General features: G+C 61.4%; 1 protein-coding gene across 2 annotated transcripts in view; it reads right to left on the minus strand.

Annotated features, from left to right (window-relative positions):
• CHCHD6 (coiled-coil-helix-coiled-coil-helix domain containing 6) overlaps window positions 1-12,801 on the minus strand; it is a 121,783-nt gene that overhangs the window by 38,912 nt on the left and 70,070 nt on the right. For both annotated transcript variants that reach the window (XM_032458810.1, XM_032458811.1), the window contains exon 5: window positions 4,928-5,011. In XM_032458810.1, the coding sequence (XP_032314701.1) occupies window positions 4,928-5,011 (84 nt within the window). The remainder of the gene's footprint in view (window positions 1-4,927; window positions 5,012-12,801) is intronic.

The following is a 12,801-nucleotide window of genomic DNA, read 5'->3' on the forward strand; positions in this document are numbered from 1 at the left end:
AGGGAAGCTGCGGCTGACCTCCGCATGGGCAGGCTCACAGGCCATAGCCCTCCAGGCCGGCAGTGGGGTGCTGAGCACAGAGGACGCTCCCCCTTTCTCTGGACGTTCTGGACGTCCGGTGCTGTGATGTGTGAATGTGAATCACTTCCTGACCTGGAGGTCACTGAGGGCAGGAAGCCAACGACATCGGCTGCGGAGGCCAGCACGGGAAACACTGGGAAACCCTGTGCTGGGCCGGAGGACAGGGGCTTCTGGCGAGGAGAGGCAGGGCTGAGTCCGAGGGACACGCAGGAGCCAGCAGGTGAAGTCAGGCAGGGCGGGGAAGCTCAGACAAAGCAGCAAGGAATCCGGACAGGGACACAGGGACTGCCAGGGACGATGCCCTCGTCTAGGTGACAGGTGACGGGGCAGTGGGGGTGCAGGAGGCATAGGACTGAGTCTAGGACATGCAGGGACAGGGAGAGGGCCGGGCGGGCAGACCCCGAATCGTCCAGCTGGGGACGAGTTCACGGCCCTCGTCCCGGGAGGCCGTTGTTTGGGGTGCTGAGCCTCACGCAGACCACCGCCCCCGCCACCTTCTCAGCCACTGCACCCCGACCCTGGACCTCCTCCTCCTGAGTCCACAACCACTCTTGTCCCTAAGGCTCCTCCAGGCTCACCTGCTCCATGACCACTGTCACTGAGCCCGGGAGCAGGACAAGGTGTAGCCGAGCCCTCCACCCACAGCGAGTGTAGCACAGACCAAGGCACTCGGTTCCACGGCCGCCTTGAGTGTGGGACGGGGAGCTGGACGAGGAGGACGCGGCCCGGGGCCATTTCCATTTCTGAAGCACATCTGCCTGGAGGAGATGCAGCTGCCCAGAGCAGCGGGCGGCCCCATCCCAGCCTCCCCTGAGAGCACAGACAAGCTGGAGCACACCTGCTCGAGGCCCACAGAGAGGAGGGCCGGCGAGGACCGGGCGGGAAACGCCACGTCCCTCCGCTTGCAGGGCCCAGCTGGTGGGCTCGGTTCTCCTGGCACCTCCCTCACCTTCCCCACCTGATGGATGCCTCACTCATCCTGCAGGTTTAGGACATGGGGATGAAACCTAGGCTCACCAAGGAGACGAGGTGCTGGGCCGAAGCCTCGCCCTGGGCAGAACGCATGCAGGGACGTCAGCGTTCGGACGCTCGGGACCGGGGCCACCGGGAATAGGTCCGGGGGCCCAGCAATTACCTAGGACGCTAGCCCAGCACTCCTCAGATGTCAGAGCGCCTGCTAGTTAGCGAGCTAGCGAGCTAGTCACCGCTCACCGAAACTGCTGATCCCTGGGCCCCACCTGCACCTGGAATTTCCGGAGGAAACTGCAGTTCCCTTGGGGGACCATGAGGCCAGAGCCACCCTGAGAGTGCTCCACAATCTGTGCCTGGTCATCGCTGTCGGGGCGCTGCCCTGACACACAGCAAGCTGCCCACTCAGGACACCGCCCTCTGCCCTCAGAAGCCGCCTCCTCCTGGAAGCCCACCTTTCTGCTCACACACGTTTACTGGCCACCTGCTCTCTGCCAGACCCCACGTACCCCTGATGGATCAGACCCAGAGGACGCTGAGCTCAGATGCTGGAGGGGAGATGCCACGAGACAGTGTGACAAGGGCTAGAACACAGACCCGGGGGCCTGGGGACACAGGGCCTCATGTGTGCGGAAAAGGGAGTGGTGGGGGGCCTGCTGGTGCCTGAGGCTTTGCATCGCCAACTCTTTACTGAGTGTCATGTTCTCACAGAAAACGGCAAAACCGGCCGAACACTCCCAGCAAGCCCCCATCACCAGACACACCCTGTAACCAGCACCCAGGTTAAGGAAGGGGCCCTCGCCCACCCATGAGCCTTCCAAAGGGGCCAGCCATCCACCTTCTAACAGCTCAGAGCAGTTTCCACGCTCGGACTTCCTGTAAAGGGCCATCCCACACCCACGCGCCCCCGCGCTGGCCTGAGCCTCGAGCGTGTGTGTGGCTGGATCAGCTCGTTCCTGCAGGCCTCCAGTGAGGACCAGCTGCTTCATCCACAGGACATCCTGCAGTGCACCCCGGGTGAAGCAGGGTTGTGTTCTGTGGGTTGCAGACTTGCCAGGCCTCGGGGCTTGGCTCCGTTAGCTTTGGGGACCCCAGATGACAGCCTTCCAGGGCCGCCCTGCCTGGCTATCCCCAACCCCGCCGCAGCGTCTGGGGCACAGGCTGAACCGCCACACCTGGTGCCTGTTGTACCCACAGCAGCTCCACCGAGTGTGAGACAGGTCGCCTGGGGCTGCAACTGCAGCCCCCTCTTCTCTTGTGAAGCAGAGTTCCTGGACATAGTCCCCTTCCTCAGACACCCCCGAACACTGAGACGGGCCGTTCAGTTTCAGCATTGAGAAGGCTGCAGGCTTGGCGGGATCAAGGGACGGCTGCCCCTAAAGAAGGTCTGAGCAGAAGCAGAGGGAAAACCAGGGGCAGCGCCGCCACTCACACCCCAGTGCTGGACAGTCAGGGGGGCCCTCCCCTCTCAGTCCGTGAAGCCAGGCCCCCAAATGCCCTCGCCCCTCAGCTCTGAGGCCATTTCCATAGAGCTGGGGTTTCTCTGGTCACAGGAAGTGGGTCTCAGGAGTCCTCCCCTCTGGGCCCTGATCCTCAACGTCCCCTCCCCTTCCAAACTGGACTGTGGACTTTGGGAGGCAGGAGCCACAACTATCCCAACTGTCCCTGCGCTGGCAGTGGGCAGGATTACGTTAACGTGGGATTAGCGAGCGGGTCTGTCCACTACTCTGTGATTGCTCTGCAATAGTGACCACTCACCCCCAGGCAACTGGCAGGTCCGTCTTAAAATTCCTGCTTCAAAGATAAGGAAACCAAGGCTGTGGAATTTAAACAACCTGCTCAAGTCACAGGCTGTCCCATTCCCGCAGCAGAGCCAGGGTTGAGCCCTGCTGGGCCCCAAAGCCTGCTCGCTGCCCCTCCAGGAACCCAGGCTGAGGCAGAAGGCAGGCGGGGCGCAGGGCCACCAGCACCGCAGGTCTCTGCGGGAGGGTGGTGCACAGGGTCGCCCCTGCCCAGGACAGCTGACTTCTGGCAAGGCGAGCGTGGGGCCCACTCCGGGACACTTCCTGTGGGAGATGGCCCAGTGCACCGAGCCTCGGCCCTGAGCCCAGGCGAGATGGCGAGAGATTCGGGGCCGTGGCTCTTCTGGTCAAGGAGGTACCACAGCTTCTCCCACCACACGCCCAGCACGGGGCCTCCGAGGTGCCAGCGAGCACCAGGTGGGCAGCCAGTCCCCTCGCTGCTCTGCATGGCCTGCGCTGTGGCTGGAGAGACCCCCTGCTCGCTGCCCTCTGCTTCCCGCTGGTGCTGGACATCACTCCCGGCTTGCTCCTGGGGGTCCAAGACCGTCACAGGGCCCTGGTGAGCCCAGCATCTCGCCTCCCTCCGCAGTGAAATGGAGAAACCTACTCACTCAGGTCTGGTGGTCTGGGCGCGAGGAACAGCGGCTCAGAAAGACCGGGAAGCCTGGGCGCCCGACGAAACGTGGTTCCCGCACCATGATTCCCAGGAACCGTCTGGGTGCAGGGGGGTCAGGATGTCCCTGCCCTCAGAGCTGGCTGGACCCTGCAGGCTCTCCTGCACCTGCCTGTCGAGGCCAGGCCTGCAGCCAGGCTGACCCCGCCGCACCCCCACCCCAGCTGCTGGGGTCGAGGGCGATCGGGTAGCTGATCCCAGTCGCCCACGAACAGCTTTCCACCATCAATTTCTAAGCTTAAAAGGAAATAAACAGGAGCTGGATGGCCAGAGGGCCGGGGGCCGTGCGCGCAGAAAGCAGAGTGTCTGGGTCTGAGCAATTCAACAAATGAAGCAGAACTTTCATGAAAACAGAAAAGCAATAGCTACTGCAGGAGGCCGTCAGACGCTGTGCCCCAGGAGGCAGAAGTTCCCTGAGAAGACCCCCGGGCCCTGCGTGCCCCAGCCCCACCTCCCGCCAGGGCACGCCTCTGTGCAAAGTGCTGGAGTCTGGGGGTCGGCGGTCCGCGCATCCCCGGGACACACTCACAGCCCCATTCACAGGAGGGCGGCGCCTGCATGTGGAGGAGTGAGGACTGACCTGGGGATAGAGGGGAAGGGCGACGGGAGGGGGGGCGCTCAGCCAGGGACGCTCCTTCCCCCGCTGGCTTAGGGAGGAGGAAACGCCCCGAGGCCACGTCCCTCTCACCGCCCCCCTACCCCAGACACTTCCAGGAGCCGGACCCAGAGAGGACGGGCCCACAGGACCACTGCTGTCAGGGCTGCCCCCGCCGCGGGCTCAGGTCACAGTCCTTGTCACAGCTGCAGGTAGCCAGGGCCGCGAGGGCCACCCTCCGCATGGCGCACCTCACAGGTCTGGCACCGCCTGAATGTGGCAGGGGCGCATGGGGGGGGGGTGGTGACCGGGAGCCGGAGCAGCCCGTCCCGCCCCTGCTGCCTGGCTCCAGGGTGACCAGCTTGGAGAAGAGCCTGCGGGAGCCAAGCCCTCGGGCAGGCCCTCAACTTCAAAGCTCCACACCGTGGCTCCAGGGCCTGCCACCTCGGGCAGAGGGAGAACCATGCGTTTTAACCTCCCAACCATCCCCATCCATGTTTTAAGCCGTTTCTTGGAAAACTGCCACGATCAACAGATTAAATCGCCCCCAAAAGTAAGCAAGTCCCCCAGTGAGTTTTCACAAGTCGCTCAGGCAAGGGCAGGCCATCTGTGTCTGAGTCTCACCCACTTTGAAGGCTCAACCTCAGGAAAACAGAGATGGTGCCTCCGACCTCCCAATGCCCAGGAGCATGTCAGCGACACGAGGTTACATGTGTTCACAGCGGGGATCACGCTGTTGTCGCTCCTTCCCAAACAGCAGCAGGGCTGGCGATGGAAGTGCGGACTCCACCTGCGGGACCAGCTCACCTGCTTCTCCAGGCGCCCCAGCTGCTCCTTGTAGAAGGCGTCGCGGCGTCTCAGCTCTGCCTCCCGGCTCTCCAGCTCCTTGGCCTGGGAAGAGAACAGAGCCCATGTCAGCTGTCAGCCGGGCAGCAGGGGGCTGGGCTGGGGCTGCAACGATGCGGACTTATGAAGGGAAACCCGCGCTGTGTGGGGGTCACCCCCCACTGTGCTGCCACCACGCACTGTCAAGGGAGGACACCGCAGAACCACCACCCTGCTGAGGGCCACGTGCTGCCCACCATCCTTGGGAGGCGGGCAGGGTCACTGTGACCCCATCACAGACGACGGGACAGAGAGGCTTAAGTGACCACCCCAGAGCTCAGAGCTACGAGGGGGGAGCAGGGCCTGGTCACCACGCGGTCTGGAAGCGCCTAGCTGTCCTCTGGGACCACATCCTGCCCGTCTCAGGCTCTGAGCTCCAGCAGCAGGGGTGCCCCAAAATCCTTAACTAAACAATTAGCAAACCAGGTCCATCGATAACGTGAAAAAGATGACACCACATGATCAGCAGGGATTTCTACCAGGAGCCCAAGGTAGCTTTAATGTACAAAAATCACCCACATGCCACATTAACAAACAAAAGGAGGAAAAGTCACACGCCAACTTCAAATAGATGCAGGAACAGCATTTGACAAAATACAACACCCATTTATCCAAAAAAAACCTCCGGTAAACCAGTAGCAGAAGGAGACTCCTTAACGTGCTGAAGAGCTGTACAGAAGACCTGCGCGTTACCACACTTATCGGTGGCATGTCGAATGCTCCTCTCCTAGGACTGCAGAGAAAATGTTAGTAAGGACTTAGAAGATTTGGATACTAAAATTAGCAAGAAAGAACCAGTAAACGTCTTTCGAGAATCTCTATTCCCACGTGGAATAAATGCTTGCATTCTCTTCAGAGCTGACTGGGACACTTGCAAAGTCAACCCCTCTTTCTGGGCCCGCCCACGAGGATAAATGAGCAGACTTCAGTGTGGCAGTGTCACGCGGACCACTCCTCGGATGAAAATGTAATTAAATTACAAGTCAACGATGAGAAAGTTAAAAATGGGTTTCATGACATGCCTTCCTACGTAACACACAGGCTAAGAGAAAATAATAAGAGAAATTCCAAAATTCTAAGAACACAAGTTCTACGTTCAAAAAAAGTGTGATGTAGCAAATGCCGTATCCCAGAGGTAAGTTAACGGTCCTAAGTGCAGTGCTTTCAAAAAATACTCAGGCAAAGCGACTTGGGCTAGGGGCACAGCTCACCAGCCTCACGGCCCTTGGACCCACATCACCCTACCCTGGACCGCGTGTCTGGATAACGTAAAATCACTGGCTAATCACTAAACTGGGTGCCACTGAGACATCTTACAACAGCTTCCCAGACGGTCAAAGCACATTCAGTTGGGATTCTGATGAAGTACAGACTCTGAATTACCACTTTGGGATGGGCAGAAGTTAACACACTTTCCACAAGCTCCAGGTAGCGTTTCTTGGAGTCACAAGGCAGCAGTCACACCCACAGAAAGAGACCTGAGGGACATGACCACCCCTGCCGCGATGGGTCTAAATGCGCCCCCCACCCCTTCCTTCAGCTCGGCGATGCGCTCTACTTTAAAAGATGGTATACAGTCGGGGTCAGGTGAGCAGGCTTTGGAGGCAGAAAAAACTAGATCTGAGTGTTAAATCTGCCGCTTCCCACCAGCAACCCCGGTCTAGACTTGCTCCCCGCCCAGACTGTAAGCTCCTGGAGGTCAGGAAGGTTCTGTGTTTACGGCTCTGTCCCCAGGGCCACGTGGTAAACATCTGCTGTAACAATAAAAAGAATGGCGCTCCTACAAGAAGGTTGAGGGAGGGGAGGGTGCTAGTCTTTAGGAAGAGAGACGCTCAAACTCTGGCTCCAACAATGCTTAAGACTCAGGATGGGGTGTGTGATGTCTCTGAGCTGCGGTCCCTGGGAGGGTGGCAGAGAGCTTGCGGCCACGTCCCCTTAACGTGGGGGCCCTGGGATGCACCATGTGCCTGCTCTGGGTCCGGAGGAGAAAGTGTCCCTGGAGAAGGCAGCTCCCCTCCCCTCCTAAGTCAGCTCAGACAGGTGCACGCCTCCCGGAAGGAGGGCTGCAGCAGGTCCCCCACGACCACCAGACAGGTCCTTCCAGGCCAGAGCCCAGAAGAGTGGGGACTGGAGCCGGGCAGCATGCTGACCCCAGGACCAAGTCCAGCTGCTCAGAGTCCATGAGCAATCAGGCCAGGCCACTGGTCTAGCATCCCTGACAAAGCCACCCCAGGGCCAGGAAGAGAGGGCAGCTCGGACCCCGCTCTGCCCCTCATTACTCAGCGCACGTTTTCTAGGAGCCACTGATGCCTCAGAAAACTCTGACAAACGCTCTGTCACAAGACCGTCTGCTGAGACCCGCAGGCCTCTCTGCGGCCCCCACGGCCTTCCACCAGGGAAGCTGCAGGCGTGGACTCGCACAGGCTGCAGCACTGAGACCCGCCTGTGTGCCCACGTCCGGGGGACAGGAGAGCCTGGCCCCGGGGCAGACAGCCGCCGAGACAATGGGAGAGGGAAGAGAACAAGCCGTGGGCAACTGGAGCCCAAGCACCTGCAGCCTCACTCCCTCTTAACGCCACCTACACGTCACCCTGGTTGTAACAAAAGCAGAGACCACAGAAGTCTCCTGAAATGATGAGGAATGGCAGGGCCCAGTCAACAAAAGCAGCAGTGACATGGATTAATGGGCCATGCTGGACGCCTGCCTGGGAAAGCCAGGGTCCCCCAGCTCCTCCGGAGCAGCCAGCCAGGAGGGGCTGCTTGGTCCCAGTCCTGATCTCTGCACCTGGCACTGCAGACAGGGACCCGCACCTCTGGGTCTGAAGCTCTGAGCTCAGGGAGGTCGTGGAGCATTTGCTGGACGGGTAAACGCTGGGTCGGGACAGAAAGAAAGTCCTGTTTGTGGTCTGTGAACCGTGGTCCTGCTCTGGCCTGTGAGGTGGCATGGGTTTGAGACAGGCTGAGACCTGCCATGCTCGCGTGTGGACAACTGTCTCCTCCAGCAACAGGATACAAAGAAACCATAAGGGACTAAGCGTAAACCAAGACACAGAAAGGCCAAAACGCAGCGGCCACTTCTGAGGTGCCGGGAGCAGAAGCAGGTACTGTGACCCCTGCACACAGACCACCACGGGGGCGCAGGCCACCCAAGCCCGCCCCCCACCGCACCCCCGGGAGGGCGCAGGGCACGTGCTCCTCGTCTGGCTCCTGCTGCTGCAGCACGAGCCGCAGCAGAGCCTGGCATGAACTTCCTGTCTGGCCCCTTGTCAGTTTCCACTGATTAAAGAATCCAAGAACCGGGGGCAGGAGCAGCTTGGTTCAGTTTTTAATTGACTCAATCCCCAGCATCTACAAAACCAGAATATCTGTATAAAAACGCTTTGACTTCCCTATGAGAAACTGGAAGTGGGGCATCAGCCCCTCGTGGACAGCCCTCTGCCTGGGGCCGGGACCTCAGGCTCCAGCCCCACTGCCCTCCGTCCCCAGAGCAGAGTGCCCGGCCTGCTGTGGCCACCCCCAACCCCCGTGCAGGTGCCCTGGCCCCTCCCTCTCTGCATGACCCCTGCTCTGGACCTGGCTTCCCCACACCAATGTCTCCACTGACGTCCACTCTTCAGCTGTTCAGCCCAGGAGCCAGCAGACCAGCCTAGTGGCTTGGGTGCCCAGACCCTCCCAGAGCGAGGGGCGCACGAGGGGGCTGGGGGGCTGAGCACAGCTGGTGAGTGACGAGGATGCCAGCCGTGGTGAAGGGCTGTCAGGACAGCGGGCAGCCCAGGGGGGAGGGTGGTGACCATGGGGCTTCCGAGGAGGTGATACAAACGTAAGGGCCGCCCTGGGAAGCAGCTGACCCGCTCGGGCACAGAGAAAGCAGTACCGACAGCTCGGCCCCGGACGGCACGGGAGGCGGGAGGGAGGCCCCGGCTGTGCCAAGGAGCGCAGCCTCTTCCACCAGCGGGGAAGCCACTGGAGAGCTTTAAGCAGGAGAGTGATGCGATCTGACTTATTTATTTTTTTAACTCCAGTTCATAAACGCTGAACTAGAAGGCTGCGGCCCAGGAGGATGGCCTGATTACCGCTCCGCGCACCAAGACCGGTGGCCTGGGCACACTGAGCATCAGTGAAGTCATGACAGCTGCACGAAGGCAGCAAGGAGAGGTTTGCAGAGGAAATAACATGCAGCCTCCCAGCCCAGCACCTGCAGAAAGTAGTGACGGAGAAAGGAACCTGGCCCGAAAGCAGGGAACCAGGTGCCACTGGACATAAGCAGAGCTGGGCAGTGTGCTCCCCGAGCTCAAATCTGCAGGATGGAAAGACAGAGCTGGGGAGGGAGGCGCACCGTTCGACTTGCTGCCTGCTGCTTTTCACACGGCTGCAAGTACCAGAGTTCAGAGCCACGGCTCCAACACCACGTGAGGGGACAGCCCAGCTCCGGGTCAGAGGGCAGCGCTGGTGGGACGGGGGCTTCTGGTGCCGAGGATTCCAGAGCAGCCCTCCCTGTCCGCTCAGACGTTCTGCAGCACACCCTGAGGTGAAGCAGTCGGAGAAGCAGGCGGCTGGGCCCAGGTCACGCCCACGACCGTGACCTTCAGCAGGCAGGGGCCGTGTTTGGTGCCTCTCAGAGAGACTGGGCTCTGGGCAGCACTGTCCCCCTCCTCCCCCTCCCCTGAGAGCTCGGAACAGCCCCCGGGGCCAGCCAGGGGCCCTGGCGCCGCCCAGAGACGAGCCATCACGCAGGGGCAATCAGAATGCTGCTCAGACTGCAGGCCCACCCGCAAGCCTTGCCTGGCCCTCGGGGGCCACAGGGATGAGGCCCTGTACCGCTCTTCTAGAACCCGCCTCGGCTCCGCAGACACGGCGCTTCCTTTGGCTCCTACTGTCCTTTGCCAGAAGTGCCTCTTCCCACATCCTGCCTGCCAGCCCTGCAGACTCTCCAAGGCCCTGCCCACATGCTCTGTGGGCTTCGACTGTCCTGGCCCCAGTCCAGCCCTCCGGCAGCCCCTCCATAATCCCGCCTGGGTCGGGGCAACGGGGGTGCTGCCCTGCTTCTAAGTGGGGAGACTGGTGGGGGTGCGCCTGGCTCGGGACGCCCCCGAGTCTCAGCCCCCAGCATCCCTCCCGCCCGTCCCCTCTGCCCTCGGCAGCCGCGGCTGGTTTCCATGGCTGCAGTTGAGGCCTGACTGCAGCATCTTCTTCCCTCTCGTCCAAACAACTATTTCTCCCACCTGTGCTCCCGTTACACTTAATCATGTTTCATAATTAGAAATTCTAACTGTTACATACTAAGCGATCCACTGATCCCTCTGCAAACATGGGGATTCATGGGAGGAGCTGAGTCCCTTCTGTGCGTCTGGCCTGGAACCCGGTGGGCAGGCAGCGTGCACGCGTGATGACCTAAGCTTACACGTGCAAGTTGTCAGACGCACAGCTCAGCCCCGAGCCACCCTGTGACCTCCAGGAGCCTCCTCAGGAGGCCCCCTCCTTACTCCCAACAGAGAGCCAGTCGCCATCACTGCCAGGTCCACGCGTGGATGTCAGTGAGGACCCTGAACTCCCACAGTTGCACGACAGCAGGGTGGGGCCAGAGCTCAGGGTCATCCAACCCGGAGCCACACTCCCAGAAGGCCTCTGGCGGAGAAGCACCACGATGAGGCCCTGGGTCAGTTCCTCTAGAAGCTGCCGCGGTTCAAGCCACCGCCAGACCCAGCACGTCTGCCCCGTCTGTGACAGCACAATCCTCCACCCTTCAGAGAGTTGTCGAGTTTCTGGAAAGACCCAGAGGCTTCGGTGCCCAGGCCAAGGAAGGAGGCAAGATGTCCCCAGAACGTGCAGTGTGCACCCCGGTCCCAGAAGGAAACTGCCTGCCCCCACGGCCCCTTAAGAGAGGGTCCCAGGAGTGAGCGCAGGGCTTCCACTCTGCTCAGAGCCAGAAGGAGCGTGCACCAGTGCACATCTGTGCGTGCATGCGTGTGCACACGTGTGCGCCCACACGTGCCAGGGACTGACTGCTTCACACCTGTGGGGACCGTGTCTCTGCGCCTTGTCTGGCCTGCTGACCTTTCACCCCTGGAGGGTCACCCAGCACAACCGGAGGGCGGGCCTGACTGCTGGACCTAAGTGACGTCCAGGAAGTGAAAGGCGGGGGAGGGGATTCTCCCCACCCCACCCACACCACACACCATGGCTGGGGGAGCCTCCCCGCACAGCCCGTCGTCCCTCTCCCAGGCCTGCGGGGGCCCTAAATTGGCTGGCTCTGGCCATTCTGGTCCCCACACAGGCACCCTGTACAGGTCAGGCCACCAAGACCTGCCACATGAGTTCTGCTCCCGGGCGCATCACAAGGTGGGGACAACAGTGACCAGGGACCACAGGTCCTCCAGCCGCCCTGCCTCCTCCTCTTGGCGAAGGGGAGAGAGAAGACCTTCTCCTCGTCGAGTCCGCCCTGTGGACTTCACGGTGCTGAGCCCCAGCAGGAGGCCAGCAGCTCATGTGTGCAGGGGGGGCCCCCACCAACCTCACTCCACAGATGCTCAGAAGCAGCCTCCAGACACGTGCACGGGCCAGGACATGCAGGACACGGTCCTGAGGCTCCGGGCGGCCCCGCTGCTGGCAGTCAGGCTGGCACAGACAAGGGAAGGGGACACGGAGGCATCCGTCCAGGTGTCACCACAAGCCAGCAGACACCTCAGCTCTGCATCCAGGTCCTCCAGCCAGACAGCCCCTCTGCGGGACCTGCCACGCGTGGGCTGTGGGAATGTGGCCCGGCCCTCGGTGCCTCTGTTCCCCCTCTCGCCGCAGCGAGCACTAAGAGTCACACGGGAAAAGCCCCCGGTCATGAGAGCGCAAGTCCTAAGTCCTTTTTCCCTCTTCTTGGTCAACACCTGTTGGCCTCGTGTTCTTACAGACCTTCGAAGAGCACTTACCACACTTCCCATCCTTCCTGCAGGAAGGTCCCAAAGCAGAGGCGGCTCCGACACCCCCAAAGGGAGCCCCTCGCAAGCGTGTCCCACCTCTCGCCAGGGTCAAGCGTACCCCGACATCAGGCCAAACACTCTCCTTCCTGATGGCAGGGCTAGGGGTACTGATGGCCGACCTGCCGGCCTCCCCAGGCTTGCTGAGGTCTCCCCTCTCTTGAATGAGTCAGAAGTTGACCTACTGACCGCAGACCAGCTTCTCGGCCTGGTGGATGCCGGGTACGTCTGGTGAGCCCAGCAGAAGCCAACAAGGGAAGGCGGCCCCCGGCCCCAGGCCCGCCCTCTGCTGACCAACCTTCTGTTGACCCGAGTGACCAGCTGGGCCCCAGGATGGACCAGAGACAAGGTTGCCACCACTACCTCAGCCGGGGAGAGAGACAGCACTTGAAGTACCACACAGGGTGCCCGAGGAGGAGACCAGGCGCCAGGCCTCAGGAGGTTGAGAAAATTCAGAGAGGCGGTGGCACTGGCTGGTTGTGACCCTGACGAGGCGTCTAAGGAGGGAGACTACAGACCAGGAGGAATGTGTTCACAGCTAGGCGGTGTGTGTGTGGGGGGCTGGAGAGCCAGGTCTGAGGGTCAACAGAGCGGGGGTCTCAGCTCACGGGGGCAGCTGAGCCGGGGGGGAACCCTGCATCTGGCCCCCACAGTCAGCTGGAGACCCACGGCCAGTGACAGAGGCGGCACAGTGGGAGGCTAACTGCCCACGTGGCTGAATGGCTCCTCCTCGCTGACTGCCCTGGTGAGCTCCGGACAAAGTTCCAAAGACCCCCTGGAGGCCCCAGAGGACGACGAACACAGGCAGGAGCCTGTGGGGACACCGTG

Source organism: Camelus ferus, chromosome 17 (genome assembly GCF_009834535.1).
Source record: "Camelus ferus isolate YT-003-E chromosome 17, BCGSAC_Cfer_1.0, whole genome shotgun sequence".
Classification (NCBI taxonomy): domain Eukaryota; kingdom Metazoa; phylum Chordata; class Mammalia; order Artiodactyla; family Camelidae; genus Camelus; species Camelus ferus.